A 17,044-nucleotide genomic window follows, 5' to 3' on the forward strand; every position below is an offset into this window, starting at 1 on the left:
TCCTGATTTATTTTCAATTATCTTTTTAATGCTTCTACATGTCCATTTTCAAAGCTGCTGCATTCAAAAGCTAAGGCTTTATTGTTTATAAAGTACAAAGATGTGAATCCTTAATGCAGAAATGGCAAGGATATAAATATGTGAGGTCAGACTTAACATTGTGAGTAATATTCTCAGAAGCTATTTGGATGAGGGACAAGATTATGATGAACAACATAGGCTGCAGTAACTTTTGTTTATTTTCTTGAGGTTGAGTCTGGAGAATCTTCAGAAGCATGTTTTGAGCCAATAACACATGAACTAAACTGAAATCACTGTCAAGTATATAGTCTTTCTTACTTAATCAGCAAATATATTTTTCAAAATGCACATAATCTGGTTAGTTGAATAGAGTAAAATAATAGCATGCAGAAACAGAAATAGAAAAGCATCAAAAAGCATGTAAAATAGAAAACAGCAGAAGTAAATTTGTGTTGTTTAAACTCTGGGGAAAAACACTGAAATAGATGATAAGTTTGTACCTATCTTCACAGGAAAAGACACAAATATAACAGAAATTGTGGGAAAGCAAAGTTCCAAATTAACCAAAGAACTGAAACATAAAAGGACACAAAAAATTAAGAGCCAAAGTAGACTGTCTGCCCTGCATTTCAATAGCACCAGGCTGATCTAACCTTGGCCTCAGCTCCTCCAAAGTAATATATTTTTCAAGCACCATGTCCAGCAATACTTCATTAATAAAACATATTAGTCAAGGATTCCTGCCACATTTTGGTTGCCATTGCAAATATTGGTCTCTTATGTGCAGCTTCAGATCATTTGAGTGTAATATTGCCAGTCTTTTCCTCATTCTCATGTCTGTAGTTTCCATCTCTCAGCAGCTTATGGAGGGCCATGTTCGATTCTGTCAAATCATTGCAGTAGTATAAGAAATAATACAGTAAAACGTTGTGAATCTGGCATGCTTGCAACTTTGGTGGTGCCAGAGTGCTAAATTTTCCAGATTATTGGATAGTAATCCAATTAGTACTCCAACACACTTTTAATTCACTTTTTTAAGGATATTACACAGTAAAGTAATAAATTTTGCAGTGAACTTGCTAATGGTCCAGGGCAGGAGGGAAAATACGCTCCCAGTGAGTTTCAAGGGAACATGGGAAGTGGGTCCAGGTGAACTTCAAGGGAGCTTGGGAAACGGAGCACAGAGGTGAATTTCAAGGGAGAGCTGGAAATAAGGCAAGGGTGAGTTTAAAGGGAGCATGCGAAACAAAACCCCAGTGAGTTTAAGGGTGCACTAGAACTGGAGTTCTAGTGTGTTAAAGGGTGTACTGGAAATGGAGCCCTGATGAGGTACAGGGAGTATGGGAACCAGGGCCCTGGTGTGTTAAAGGGAGTGAGGGAATCAGCCTTTGGTGAACTAGATGCTGAACCATCAGGATTTCCGAACAATCCGATAGCAGATTGTTAGAGTTTTACTGTATAACTAAAGAAAAGTATTGAAGAAATTAATTGAAATAAAAGCTGACCAGTCCTCTCACCTGAATTATTTAGTTCCAAAAATTGTTGCTGGTGACACTCTTTCGGAATTACTTAATTTCTGAAAAGGTCCATGCAGATTGGAAGGTGGAAATACAAATACTGCTGTTCAAGAATGCAACCAAATAGAAAATAGGAACAGACATATCAATTGGCAGGAATTGTTGAAATCTATTAATAAGAAATTGATAATGGGAAGCATGATTATAAGGAATAATCATCCTTTCATGCAAGGGATATTATGTTGGACAAATCTAATGGACACTTCTGAGGATGTAGCTAGTACAGTATAATATAGATGCAGGATATTCTGATTTTCAAAAGGCATTTTGCAAATCTTAGTGGTTGAGGGGATAAAGTATCAGGTCATAATGTTCCGGATATTAAGGTATGAGGCCATTTTAATGCATAAGCTTGCCTTTTCCTTCATTTAAATTGCATAAGCTTGCCTTTTCCTCCATTTAAATTATGTATGTCTGTTTTATATCTATTACTGTGTTTTCCATAAAAAGGTAAAGGAGGAGTTTTGAATTGTAAAAAGACATACACAATTTACAGTCATCATAACATTCAAAGTCATTTAAATATTTAATTATAAAATGAACCCAGTAGATAGCACAATTAAAGGACACATTAAGCAGAAAAATCACTCAATATTGCCAGAATTCAAACTGCTGGAGGAGACACAAGAGTCTGCAGATGCCATGTTAATGGTTCCAGTATAAATATTTCAAAGAATCTTCTGTTCATTTTTTTAATATAATGTTATAAATGAATCATGATTTCAGATATATAAGTCAAATTGTTATGACATACCCTGAGTGGTATTTATTTCCATATGAGTGGATTGTCTATTCAATCACTAAAAATGCTGAGCATAGGATATAGACAGGGTGAAGGGAAGAGAGCACAAAAAGGAAGAGAAACCAATGCACTGCCACTTTATTGGCATCATTGAAATGCCTTTGTTCTTATGAATCTGCAGTATTGATTTTTCTTTATTTTATTTCATCAGAGCACCTATTCAACGTAAGTCCTATTCATTGCCAAAGTGATAAGGAAACATGGGCACAAATATTTACGTGAAAGGAGGGACCAGGGACATATGTTGGTGGTGGGTTAATTATAACTCCTGAAAGCACAGAATTCCAGTCCAATGTAGTGACAGGACAGTGTTACTTACCTCCTTTGTTTACCTGATTTTGCTGATGTCATATGAATGTACTAATATTATTCTTAATATACTGCTGAATATTAATGTTTTTGTCAGCTATCATATAATTAAATTGTAACAACTTAATCTTCTGTGCCACATTTAGTTTGTATCAGCTGTGCAGATACACCGTCTCTGACTGAATGTGACGTGTTACTTCCTATCAAATGCTCTCAGATGAAATGAAAGCCTCTGCACTTAGCTTCCATACCTTTTGACCATGACTTAGTTTCAAATTGAGAGTGGCATGCACTCCTGCAGCAACATAACATTTTCATCTCCCAAACCAGCCAGTTGCGGATTAAAGAATGTTCTTTGACTTAGACACTTGCTAACTCCTTAAATGGCACATTCTGTTTTAATCCCAATTCATTCAGTTCCCTATTTCTCTTCTTTTATTTTCAGAATGCTTATTGTAAATGCATTTGTAAATATTAAGTTAATTTCATTTTCAATGATTTTATCATGATTGCCTTAATCTGTTATGTAAAGTACTTGATTCTTTACATTCTTTTCTATTCTTCCTTCATTCCTCTTTACTTATTACTATTTTTCCTTGTTACTGATTCACTAACCTGCAGAAATATTACCATCTCAAAACCTTTAGATTCCCCCCCCCAACCACATTTATTCTAATGAAGTAAATGTTGATTTTTAAAGCCTTTGTTCCAATTGCTTCTCATTCTTGTGATTCTTCACCATTCTGCGTGTTATGACATCCTTCCATTGATATCAACAAAACCAGGAATTATATTCTGAGGCCGGCATGTGTTCTTGAACACATTTAATGCTGCACCTCTTGTTAAGGAAAGTTTAAAGGCCACACAATGCAGTTGTGTGACTTGATCTTTTTTTTTAATCTGAGGGCCTGATGTAGCACCATCCCCACAGAGCAGCCGGCGAAGTGTGGCAGCAGAGGCAGCCCTAATGAATATACCACCAACTCCGCCTTCCTCCAGGCATCTGCTTACACATGGACACAGGAAGTCTCACAGCCTCGGATACAAGTCAGTAATCTGTTCATCTATTATTTTTGGACAAACCATAAAATTTTCAGAAAGGAGGTAGGAAATGCAATGTTTTCTTTATTGCTCTGTAGGAGCTATTAGGAGAAGACACATTTTAGGTGAAATATCTCTTATCATATATTTCACAATGTTTCTGATTATTTTCCCAACTCTGGGCACCTTGTTAAGAGACAAAGGACCTTCAGTCTTCTGAAGTAAAAAGAAACATTGTGTTAATTGTTCTGTTCCATGGTCTGAAAAGACATTGTATCATGAGGCATTACTTTATTATTGGGTGTTTCTTTGAGAGCTCTGGAGTGCTGATGTCTGTTCATGAGCCAGATGAGGCTTAATTTGTGAGCCATAAGCACGATTCCTATAACCTTTGAGGATATGGACAGACTGTAACTTTATTTTGGGCTGATTATCTGTTTGCCATGTCTGTGCCATTGATTTCCAATCAGGCTATGATTTCTGCAGGTTGTAAAAATGACCTGCAAACTCACATCACCAGCAAATTGGAAGTTGTGGAAGGCAGTGTAATATAGAAAGTGAGGCGCAATCATAAAGTATTCATATGTTTAAAAGAAGACAGAAAAGCTTGGAAAAGTATTTTTTAATATATCAATTACATTGGATCAGTTGAGAACAGTTAGACAAGGTGAAAGGAAAAGTAAATGAACAGTGAGTTAGGTAAAGCATTCCGATCTACATGAATAAATCCACCCTCAGTTCGACAGAGGCATTAAGAACAGGAAAAGACTTAGTTCAGTTGGCTGCACTGTGCTGAGGTTGTTCTGGATAGCACAGGGAAAGATTATTCAGGTTTCTCACTTCTGAAAATTGATAAATCTAGTTGCATGTGTGAATTTTGGATAAAAATAGGATAAACATCAGTTGTGATGAAGGTGCTTTTTGAGTTTGAAGAACATTGTATTCACTAACTGGCTGTCACTTTAAATATAGCAGTTGAGTGAAACTTAGTTTGTAAGAAGCTTTACTCTAATGTATATCTGTCATCATGGCGTGGGTGAGTAGGGTACTGGTAGGGAGAAGAGTGTTACAAAAAGTAATGGTTAAGTTGAAAAAGAAACCATTTGAAGATGGTTTGATCTGCTTTGAATAATCCAAACCTGAAATCGACTATTAGTTTCCTAGTGTAGCTCACTATGTTTGGTCTTTCCCAAGAAAAGAATTAATAGGCTTAATGCAAATGTGAGGGAAAAACTATTGTGGGATCCATTGAGTTCATTCATCCGCCTTCTGCTGAGTTATTATTTATTCCTTCTGTGAAGAGTTTACAGGATGGACTACCCAGATGATTGAGGGAGATAACCTGGAAGTCATGGTTTAGTTAGGTTTGTTTTGGGGGTAGGGGGGTGTTGGTGTGGTTAATGGAGATAGATTGAACATCAAGATAACTTAGAATTCTGCCTCAAATGCAATTTTGAGAAAAATTATGCATCGAGTAACATTTTTTAAAACTAGTTTATAGCTATAAGATTGCTTTTCTTTGCTTAACAAACATAGTTATTTCTGCCACTGGTCAGCCACCTTCTCCAAAGAAAGCCAGGGTCTGTCGGAATTAATTTTCAGGAAAGCTGCATTTGTTATCCCTGATCATCCCAGACAGTCCAAATTTTTCCTCAGCCTTCAGCTAACTATTTGGAGAGGTTGTGAACATTTAACACCAGAGTCACCTATTCATAATTCTATTCCTGTTCATTGAGGGAAGTGTTTTCTTTTTCTGCTTTGTTTTCATACTTATTGCCAATGGAATAATCACACATACCATCTCCAGCTTTAGGCTCTTCACCTTCACTTGCCAACTTTGTGAACTCTACACAAGCTCCAACTCAAATACCAGCATCCCACCCATTTACCCAGACTTAAAAACCTAAGTTATAATTGCAGGTTTTCTAAAAGTAAGAATTGCTTCCAATGAAATAATCTTCCTAACCACTTTATTGGTTCAGATTATGACATTGCTTTTCAATTTTTTGGTTCAGGTTGACATGCGTTGTTTTATTAACTTATTGCCCAAAATTCAGGAAAAAAATTAACTTTTAAGCATTCATGTTATTTTAAGGTTCCAATAAAATGTTCCTGTGCAGTTAAAAATAATTTACTAAAATCATCCAAAGCATTGGATTATAGTATCAAAACTGATGGAGTCATGTATGATGCTTGTGAAACCAATAGCTGAGTAATTGTAAATTGCATTTATAGACTCTCAATTTGTTTATGTGCATGTTTCCTTTTTATACACTTATTATAAACATCCACAGAGATCATTGGGGGCGCAAACTTTCTTCAGAGGGGAAAAGTAAATGAAACACATTGTTAATTTAGGCATGTATGCTAAAAGTACAATATTTTTAGAATATAAATTTGAACCATATTAAATAATAATTCAAATTAATGTCTTTTTACCGCAGCTTTATACACAAGATGAATACAGTTGAGTTTAAGAGTGCTACATTTCCCAACGGAAGACCTCGGCATTTGCTGGATGACAGTGTCATGGAAAATTACACCCCTTCAAGAGTCCAGGCAGAAAGCTCCACTATTTCTAGTGGAATATCACTAGGTGTGTGAATCCATCTCTGATCTTTTGTTTCAAGAAAGCTGGAATCAAAACTTCTTTGAAATTTGAATTCTATTTATCTTACAAGTCTAGCTGGTTCACAGATGTCCCTTAGGGAAGCAGGTATCTTTTGTCCACAAAATATCAGAAAAAATTCAATCCGGCCAGTGGATGTCTCACTAATCCACACAATTAGCAAAGTGATGATTTTGCTGACATTGTTATCAAGAAGTACCTGCTCCTTAATAAACAGCTTACTGATGGAAGTAAAAAAAATCCAGATGCTGAAAATCTGAAATAAGAATAGAAAATGCCGTAAACTCTCAGTGGATCAAGCAGCATCTGTTGAAAGAGAAACAGAGTTAACATTTCAGATCAAAAATTTAATGAGACTAGTCACGAAAGTACCATGGCTACAAGAGCAGGACTGAGCTTGGGAATTTGATGGCAAGGGACTAAACTGTTGACCTCTAAAATATTTCCACCAGTAAAAGTGGGGTGTACAGTAATGCAACAGGTTGAGCTATTGACTCAGATCCGGCAGCCCAGATTCAATTCTGACCTCTGCTGCTGAAAGTGTGGAGTTTGCACGCTCTCCATCTGACAATATGAATTTCCCCTAGGTCCTCCAGTTTCGTCATACATCCCAGAAATATACTGATAGGTTAATTGGCTATTCTGAATTATCTCTGGTATTGTGGAGTGGTAAGAGAATTAGGGTGAGGTTGATGGACATGTGAAAGAGAATAGATTTATAGGGGAAAAATGGGAGAATAGGATTGATGATTGCTCACAGAATGGATATAGATTCAGTGGGCCAAATGGATTCCGTTTACTTGGATGACCACAGCTGCAATGCTACTAAATAAGCTTGACCATCCATGACACACCTGGCTGCCTGATTGGCAACCATCCACCATCCTTACCATCCACCACCAATCTGGCTGGAGTGTGTTCCCTATATATGTGTAGATTCAGGGATGGTGCCCAAGGATGGGAAAATTCAAAATGTTTTACCCTTGTTCAGGAAAGTTGGTAAGGGCAAATCTGGCAACAAAATAAAGCAGTCTGTATTGCCTTCGTGGTGGGGAAGTTCTAGAAATAATTATTGAATTAGACCCTTTTTACGAGGACGCCATACAGACCCATTTCTGGTTCTGAATGTCACAGTTTAGCAAAGGTGTAAAAGTTTTGGAGAGGATGCAGAATGGATTACTAAGATGATTCCAGGGATGAATGATTTCATATAAGTTGATAGATTGGAGAAGTTGAGGTTGTTCTCTTTGGAGAAGAGGTTGCAATGAGGAAATCTGATGGAGGTATTTAAAGTCAGGAAGGGTGTTGACAGAGGAGATGATTGTAAGCTGTTCCCAGTAGTGGAAGGCAAGGAACCAGCTGACATAGAATGAAAGTGATTGGCAAAAGAACCAAAAGTCACAGTTAGTGCTGACAGTCTTGCAGAGTTATAGGGAGACGGTGTGTTAGTGGGTTTAGTTGGATTGTTAGACAGAGATTTGACATGATTTTCTAATGAATTGTTACTGTATCAGGCCAGGTAGATTACTTGTTCTGACAGAGAAGTTACTGGTACAAAGGTTACTTACTGGAGTCATAGTCACACAGCACAGAACAGGCCCTTTGTCCTAACTCGTCCATGTCAAACAAAATGTCTATCTGAGCTAGACTCAATTGCCTGTTAGGTCATATCCCCCTATGCCTTTTCTATCCATGTACCTGCCGAAATGTCTTTTAAACAGTGTAACTGTCTCCATCTCTATGGCTTCTTGCAGCTCATGCTATATACCAACCATCCTCTGGGTGAAGAAGCTGCCCCTGAGGTCCCTTTTAAATCTTTCCCTTCCTACTGTAAACCTATGCCCTTGAGTTTTAGACTCCCCCATCCTGGGAAGAAGGTATGTGACCATCCACCTTATCTATGCCCGTCATGGTTTTATGTACCTTAATAAGGTCACCCCTCAACCTCCTACGCTCTCCTTATAATTCAAGCCCACCATCTTTCTGAATCTTTTCTGCACCTTTTCCAGCATAATGACATATTTTTGAAAGCTGGGTGACCAGAACTCCACACAATACCAAGTGTGGTCTTACCAACAACTTGTATGGTTGTAACATGATATCCCAACTCTTGTACTCAATGCCCTGACTGATAAAGGCCTGTGTGCCAAACGCCTTCTTCATCATCCTGTCTTTCTATGTCACTACTTTCAAGGAACGATATACCTGTACCCCTTGGTCCCTCTGTTCTATAACACTATCCAGGGTCCTACCGTTTACTGTGTAAGCCCTGCCTTGATTTAACTAAACAAAATGCAACACCTCACACTTGTCCAAGTTAAATACCATCTGCCATCCTTGGCTCACTTCCTCATCTAGATCCTGTTGTAATCTTAAGTAACCACCTTCATTGTCCACAACACCAATAATTTTGGTGCCATCTGCAAACTTACGATCTATGTTAACAACATTGTCATCCAAGTCATTTATATAGATAAGACTGTCAGCTCCTTTTAATGTGGATATGTTCCAATACATTACTATTCATTTCCCTTAATTCCTTACCCTCCATGACCTTCTCCACAGTAAATGCAGATGTGCAATATTCATTTAATGCCTTGCCCATCTCCTATGCCTCCATAGATGACCACGTTGTTCCTTAAGTGCACCTATTCTCTCCCTAGTTACCATTTTGCTCTTAATGTACTTAGGATTCTCCTTTACCTTATCTGTCAATACTATCTCATGTCCTTTTTTTGCCCTCCCGATTCCCCTCTTAAGTGTACTCCCACATCTCTTATACTCCTTAAGTGATTTGTTTAATCCCAGCCCCTATAACTGGATATATGCTTCCTTTTTCCTGACCAGTGTCTCAATATCCCTCATAGAGGCACGGTAGCATAGTGGTTAGTGTAACACTTTACAGTGCCAGCGACCTGGGTTCAATTCTGGCCGCTGTCTGTAAGGAGTTTGTATGTTCTCCCTGTGTCTGCGTGGGTTTCCTCTGGGTGCTCCAGTTTCCTCCCACATTCCAAAGACGTACGGGTTAGGAAGTTGTGAGCATGCTATGTTGGCACCGGAAGCATGGTGACACTTGCAGGCTGCCCCCAGAACACTCAACGCAAAAAGATGCATTTCACTGTGTGTTTCGATGTACGTGTGACTAATAAAGATATCTTATCAAACAGTGTTCCCCAATCCTGCCAGCCTTGCCCTTCACTCTAGCAGGAGCATGCTGTCCCTGCAGTCACCCTATCTCACTTTTAAAAGCTTCCCACATGCCAGATGACCTTTTGCCTTGCCCCAGTTTAGGATTTGAATCTACGGACCAGTCCTATCTTTTCTCATAACTATTTTATAACTAATAGATTTATGGTCACTGGTCCCAAAGTGCTCTCCCACTGACACTTCAGTCACTTGCCCTGCCTCATTGCCCAGGTCCAGTGTTATCCCCTCTCAAGTAGAGCCATTTGCATATTGTTTGAGATAACTTTCCTGGACACACTTAACAAATTCCACCCCTTCCAAGCCCTTTGCACTATGGTAATCACAGTCAATATGATGGAAGTTGAAATTACCTAGTATTACAACCCTATTATTCTTACAGCTGTCTGTGATCTCTCTACATATTTGCTCCTCTAATTCCCGTGGACTATTGGGGGGTGGGCCTAGAGTACAATCCCATCAAGATGATCATCCCCTTCTTATTTCCGAGTTCCACCCACACAGTCTAACTGGATGATCCCCAAGAATATCCTCCTCAAGTACTGCTGCCTTGTTTTCCCTAATTAAAAACTCAACTCCCCCTCCTCTCTTACCTCCATTCTATCATGTCAGTCGCATCTGTACCCTGGAACATTGAGCTGTCAGTCCTGCCCCTCCCTCAACTATGTTTCTTTATGGCTATAATGTCCCAGTCCCGTATACCAATCCATGCTTTAAGTTCCCCTGCCTTATCTGTCAGGCTTCTAGCATTAAAATAAATGCAGTTTAGTCTATCAAACCTTCCTTGCTCCCTGTCTTTCCCCACCTGTTCTATCTACTAAATTCTCTTGCTTTAACATTTATATTTGCCTCATCTTTCCCATCTGCCTTGCTGTTGCTTTGGGTTCCAACCCCCTGCCATACGAACTTAAACCCTCCTAAGTTGCACTAGCAAATCTCACTGCCGTGATATTGGTTCTCCTCCAGTTCAGGTGCGAGCCATCCCAATTCTGTCTTTATTACACATTGCCAAGATTGAAAAAGAAGCTGGAAGGCAGTATTCAATAACTTTTTGTTGCCAACCTCTCTCACTGAAGTTTTTGAGATGGTACAAAAGTGCTTCTAAGAAGGCAGATTCAAACTATGATTTTCAATTGGTAAGAAGTAGGTTACTGTGGAAGAATAGGCCCAAATTTTTTATGTTCCATGGAAATTATTCTCAAGGAAGGAGTAAAAGCTGAATTTCTGCAGAAGGTAAAAGGGAGGCCAGATGTATCCATAATAGAGCCAGGTCATGGTAGACCCTTCCAGCTGGAAATGCTGAATATCCCTTGGGAAATAAAGGGATAATTATTTAATCATATTTGACTTGGAGTTGAATTGCTGCACATGGTGGAGGGAGTGGAGAATGGTGCCATTGGGGCTATTGATTTTTTCAGTAGGGAAGGGCAGGGTGGGTTGCTTGGACTGAAATGTTATTGTTCTTGTTTCTGTTCATTTGGAGCTGCATTATTAAAGAGCTGTCTGAATAATATGGCTTTCTACTTGGGAGCACACAATGAGTTGTGTTTCTGACAGTCAGTGAGAGAGGCTGGCAACATTTCTGTCCAATTTTCAGGGATTAGTTGCTCCATGATGGGTGGGTTTAAAAGGCAGCATTTTGTCTGCTCAGTCAAGATGTGTTTAGGGGATTTGCCCTTCATTTTAAAAAGCATGTTTTTCTAAAGCATTGCTTTGCATGTTTTCGTGCAATCATGAGTTCAGTGTTTCCTTTGCTAACACACAGATATTGTTTCTGCAGTGGGTACTTTATTGATTGATCTACTGTTCAATGAAATAAAAATCTACTTCCCTGCTTCGCTTACCTCTTCAACCTTGCTAAATAAACAGGGAAGGCTAATGGATTTCCTGATCTCACTTTTATTGCTATTGAATAGCAAATGCTGTATACTTGCTTTGACTTCGTTTTTAGGGTTTTCCTGTAGTATTGTAAGACTCAATGGCCTGGGCATTCTTTTGCCAGGCAGAATGTTTGTGTGGTCCATGATAATGTTCTGTCTGAAAACTAAACATGTCATTAACAAAGTCTATGTGTGATGCACTAATGATGTAGACAAGTGACATAACAAGTTGTGTCCAATGGCATGCAGTGCACAATTGGACACCATTCCCAGGAATTTAATTTACATATGCAAGGTCTATGAGGAAGTCACTCATACAGAAGCAAACATTACAAAGTAAAGTTGCTTAAGGAACATATCTAAGACTATGGAACTCAGCACTTAGAACCACTTGCAGTTGGCCATTGTTAAGTGCATACTCCCCCTTAGCTCATGGCACATCTCTCCACGGACCCCATTTGGTTCCATTGCCACCCCAACCAACTACCCCAACAGGGCATTTTGACCTGAATCCTTCCTCTGCACCTCTTGGGTGACCTAAACACAATCCTAGACCTTTACTGCATTGCCCTCACCTCCCCTATTCAAGTGAAGCGTGAAGCCTTAGCATCTGTGAAGTGAGACTTCTATGCAATATACTTTTGCAGTCCAGATTCCAGATCTGAATTGCCAATGAGTTAACCAAAAGAACAGCATTGAGAATTTGGGGAATAATCAACTTAGCAATAGTGAGATTCTTGGATAATTATCTCCTTTATCAATAATGTGCACTTTTATCACCAGAAAGTAGAAAAAAAGCTCAACTACCTGGTTAAAATATCAACTTTGTAAAATGTACCTTAAATTGATAGGAATCACAGTGTGACTGGCCTTAACGTTTCTTGTTTCAGGTAGTAGTGAAGGTTCTGAACTCAGTGAAGAAGTATCATGGCCAGCATTTGAAAGGTAAGGGATTTTTGGGAATCATTATGTTCTGTGGAAAGGGCAATAACTACTTGTCTTTAGGTTGCCTTGTGATGTATAATGGTTCCAAATACTGCTCTCATCAATAGCCTGTTGCTATTGGCTGGATACCTTTCCTACTGTACAAGATGGTTTATGATCTGAGTCATATATCAGATTTATTAACTGACAAGTATACTCAAAAATTGTATTTTCTTCAATGTCTTTTTTAATATTTTGCATTTTTCTAACACTTGCCATTTCAGTGACAAAATAGGCAAATTATTTGTGGATTTGGTATTGGTTTATTATTGTCACTTTACCGAGGTACAGTGAAAAACATCTTGCCTACCGATCGTACAGGTCAATTCATTACACAGTGCAGTTACATTGAGTTAGCACAGAGTGCATTGAGGTAGTACAGGTAAAACAATAACAGTACAGAGTATAGTGTCACAGCTACAGAGGAAGTGTAGTGCAGGTAGAGAATAAGGTGCAAGGTCACAACAAGGTAGATTGTGAGGTCAGAATCCATCTCATCGTATAAGGGAACTGTTCAATAATCTTATCACAGTGGGATAGAAGCTGTCCTTGAGCCTGGTGGTATGTGCCCTCAGGCTCCTGTATCTTCTGCCTGATGGAAGAGGAGAGAAGAGAGGATGACCCAGGTGGGTGGGTCTTTGATTATGCTGGCTGCTTTACCAAGGCAACGAGGGGTAAAGACAGAGTCCAGGGAGGGGAGTCTGGTTTCTGTGACACGCTGGGCTGTGTCCACAACTCTCTGCAGTTTCTTGTGGTCCTGAGCAGAGCAGTTGCTGTACCAAGCTTTGATGAATCCAGATAGGATGCTTTCTATGGTGTATCAATAAAAGTTGGTGAGTGTCAAAGGGGACGCTCACCCAGCCTGGAATATCTAACGGTGAAGTGTTGACCATTCTATCTGCCAAGGGAGTTCACTTCAGCTATCCTGATGGCAGTCTACATCCCACAACGTGAAGCCTGCACTCAATGAGCTATACTCCGTGGTCAACAACCTTGAGACAGGATATCCTGAGGCCCTCTTCATCATTGCAGGCGACTTCAATCAGGCCAACCTCAAGAGTGTGTTACCAAAATATTATCAGCACATCTCCTGCTCCACCAGGGGCGCCAACACCCTTGACCACTGCTATACAACTATCAAAGATGCCTTTCAAGCCACCCCTCATCCTCACTTTGGGAAATCAGACCACCAGGCTGTGCTCCTCCTCCCTGCATACAAATAGAAACTGAAACGGGAGGATCCGGTACGGAGAGTCATGCAGTGCTGGTCTGAGGAAACAGATGAGCTACGTGACTGCTTTGAGACAGTGGACTGGTCCATGTTCAAAGACTCAGCTGCCAGCCTTGATGAGTATGCCACCACCATCACAGACATAATCAGCAAGTGTGTGGTGGACGGTGTACCAAAGAAGACAATACGGGTGTTCGCAAACAGGAAACCATGGATGAACTGAGAGATCCACTCCCTACTGAAGGAGAGGACTGCTGCACACAAATCTGGTGATCCTGATCTGTACAAGAAATCGAAAGCTATCAGGGATGCAAAGAGGCAATACCGACTCAAAATAGTCTCTGACCAGCCGTCAGATACGACTCTGACCAGCCGTCAGATATGACAGGGCTTACATGCCATAACAGGCTACAAGACGAAGTCAGGCTGCATTGTTAACAACAGCGTATCCCTTCCAGGTGAACTTAATGCATTCTGTGCACGTTTTGAACAGAAGGGAAGTGGATTGTCACCATCCACCCTGACAGCCACCAATGAAGCTGAACCTGTGATCACAGTGGAGGACATAAGATCAGTCTTCCGGAGAGTGAACACGAGGAAAGCACCTGGCCCAGATGGTGTCCCTGGCCGTGTGCTCAGATCTTGTGCTGATCAGCTGGCAGAAGTATTTGCGGACATATTTAACCTCTCCCTGCTTCAAGCTCAGGTTCCCACCTGTTTTAAGAAGACCACCATCATCCTGGTACCGAAGAAAAGCAAGGTAACGTGCCTCAAAGACTACCGACCAGTGGCTCTGACATCCACCACCATGAAGTACTTTGAGAGGTTGGTCATGGCATGCATCAACTCCAGCCTACCAGACAACCTGGACCCATTGCAATTTGCCTATCACCGAAACAGGTCTACAGCGGATGCCATCTCCCTGGCCTTACACTCAGCTCAGGAGCATCTGGACAGTAAAGACACCTATGTTAGACTATTGTTTATTGACTACAGTTCTGCCTTCAATACAATAATCCCAAGTAAGCTTGTCACCAAACTCCGAGACCTAGGACTCAACACCTCCCTCCATAACTGGATCCTTGACTTTCTAACAAACAGACTGCAATCAGTGAGGATAGGCAGCAATACCATAGGCACGATTATTCTCAACACTGGTGCCCCATAAGGCTGCGTCCTCAGCCCTCAACTCTACTCCCTATACACTCATGACTTGTGGCCAGATTCTGCTCTAACTCCATCTACAAGTTTGCAGATGATACCACTGTTGTAGGCCGTATCTCAAACAGCAGTGAGGCGGAGTACAGGAAGGAGATAGAGATCTTAGTGGAATGGTGTCATGACAACAACCTTGCCCTCAATGTCAACAAAACAAAAGAGCTGGTCATTGATTTCAGGAAAGGGGGCGGTGTACATGCAGCTGTCGACATCAATGGTGCTGAGGTCAAGAGGGTTGAGAGCTTCAAGTTCCTGGGAGTGAACATCACCAACAGCCTGTCCTGGTCATATCACGTAGAAGCCATGGCCAAGGAAGCTCACCAGCACCTCTACTTCCTCGGGAGGCTAAAGAAATTTGGTTTGTCCCCTTTGACTCTCACCAACTTTTACAGATGCACCATAGAAAGCATCCTATCTGGATGTATCACGGCTTGGTACGGCAACTGCTCTGCCCAGGACCGCAAGAAACTGCAGAGAGTTGTGGACACAGCCCAGCGCATTACGGACACCAGCCTCCCCTCCTTGGACTCTGTCTTTATCTCTCGCTGTCTTGGTAAAGCAGCCAGCACAATCAAAGGCCCCACCCAGCCGGGACATTCTCTCTTCTCTCCTCTTCCATCGGGTAGAAGATACAGGAGCCTGAAGGCACATACCACCAGACTTAAGGACAGCTTCTACCCCACTGTGATAAGACTATTGAACAGTTCCCTTATACAATGAGATGGACTATGACCTCACGATCTACCTTGTTGTGACCTCGCACCTTATTGCACTGCACTTTCTCTGTAGCTGTGACACTTTACTCTGTACTGTTACTGTTTTTACCTGTACTACATCAATGCGCTCTGTACTGACTAAATGTAACTGCACTGTGTAATGAATTGATCTGTACAATTGGTTTGTAAGACAAGCTTTTCACTGTACCTCGGTACAAGTGACCATAATAAACCAATATGTACCGAATTTCTTTTGCCTCCTGAGGAAGTAGAGGTGCTGGTGAGCTTTCTTGGCCATGGCATCTATGTGATTTGACCAGGATAGGCTATTGGTGATGTTCATTCCTTGGAACTTGAAGCTCTCAACCCTCTCGACCTCAGCACCATTGATGTAGACAGATTCGTGTTACCACCCCCTTTCCTAAAGTCAATGACCAGCTCTTTTGTTTTGTTGACATTGAGGGAAAGGTTGTTGTCATGATACCACTCCACTAAGCTCTCTATCTCCTTCCTGTACCCCGACTCATCATTATTTGAGATACGGCCTACAACAGTGGTATCATCTGCAAACTTGCAGATGGAGTTGGAGCAGAATCTGGCCACATAGTCATGAATATGTAGGGATTAGATTAGAAGGCTGAAGACGCAGCCTTGTGGAGCACCAGTGTTAAGAAAAATTGTGCTGGAGGTATTGCTGCCTATCCTCACTGATTGCAGTTTGTTGATCAGAAAGTCAAGGATCCAGTTACAGGAGGAGGTGTTGAGTCCCAGGTCTTGGAGTTTGGTGACGAGTTTGCTTGGGATTATAGTATTGAAGGCGGAGCTGTAGTCAATAAACAATAGTCTAAAATAGGTGTCTTTACTGTCCAGATGCTCCTGAGCTGAGTGTAAGGCCAGGGAGATGGTGCCCACTGTAGACCTGTTTCGGTGATAGGTGAATTGCAATGGGTCGAGGTTGTCTGGGAGGCTGGAGTTGATGCGTGCCGTGACCAACCTCTCAAAGCACTTCATGGTGGTGGGTGTCAGAGCCACTGATCGGTAGTCATTAAGGCATGATACCATGCTTTTCTTTGGTACGGGGATGATAGTGGTCTTCTTAAAACAGGTGGTAACCTGAGATTGAAGCAGGGAGAGGTTAAATATGTCCGCAAATACTCCCGCCAGCTGATCAGCACAAGATCTGAGCACTCGGCCAGGGACACCATCTGGGCCAGATGCTTTCCTCGTGTTCACTCTCCGGAAGACTGATCTTACGTCCTCGACAGTGACTACGGGTTCAGAAGCATTGGCGGCTATCAGGGTGGGTGGTGACAATCCACTTCTCTTCTGTTTAAAACATGCATAGAATGCGTTAAGCTCATCAGGAAGGAATGCACTGTTGTTAACTACAGTATGCAGCCCGTCTTTGTTTTGTAGCCTGTTATGGCATGTA

The 17,044-nt window shown here is 40.9% G+C and overlaps 1 protein-coding gene across 11 annotated transcripts in view; it reads left to right on the forward strand.

Moving 5' to 3' along the window:
* Positions 1 to 17,044, forward strand: part of ralgps2 (Ral GEF with PH domain and SH3 binding motif 2) — a 385,220-nt gene that overhangs the window by 313,127 nt on the left and 55,049 nt on the right. For 9 of the 11 annotated variants that reach the window (XM_052010754.1, XM_052010760.1, XM_052010755.1 and 6 more), the window contains 3 exons: positions 3,615 to 3,756; positions 6,195 to 6,346; positions 12,354 to 12,408. In XM_052010754.1, the coding sequence (XP_051866714.1) occupies positions 3,615 to 3,756; positions 6,195 to 6,346; positions 12,354 to 12,408 (349 nt within the window). Of the gene's footprint in view, positions 1 to 3,614; positions 3,757 to 6,194; positions 6,347 to 12,353; positions 12,409 to 17,044 lie in introns of those variants that run through there. The other 2 variants (XM_052010757.1, XM_052010761.1) reach the window with 2 other exon arrangements.

This window comes from Pristis pectinata, chromosome 3, assembly GCF_009764475.1.
Source record: "Pristis pectinata isolate sPriPec2 chromosome 3, sPriPec2.1.pri, whole genome shotgun sequence".
In the NCBI taxonomy this organism is placed as follows: domain Eukaryota; kingdom Metazoa; phylum Chordata; class Chondrichthyes; order Rhinopristiformes; family Pristidae; genus Pristis; species Pristis pectinata.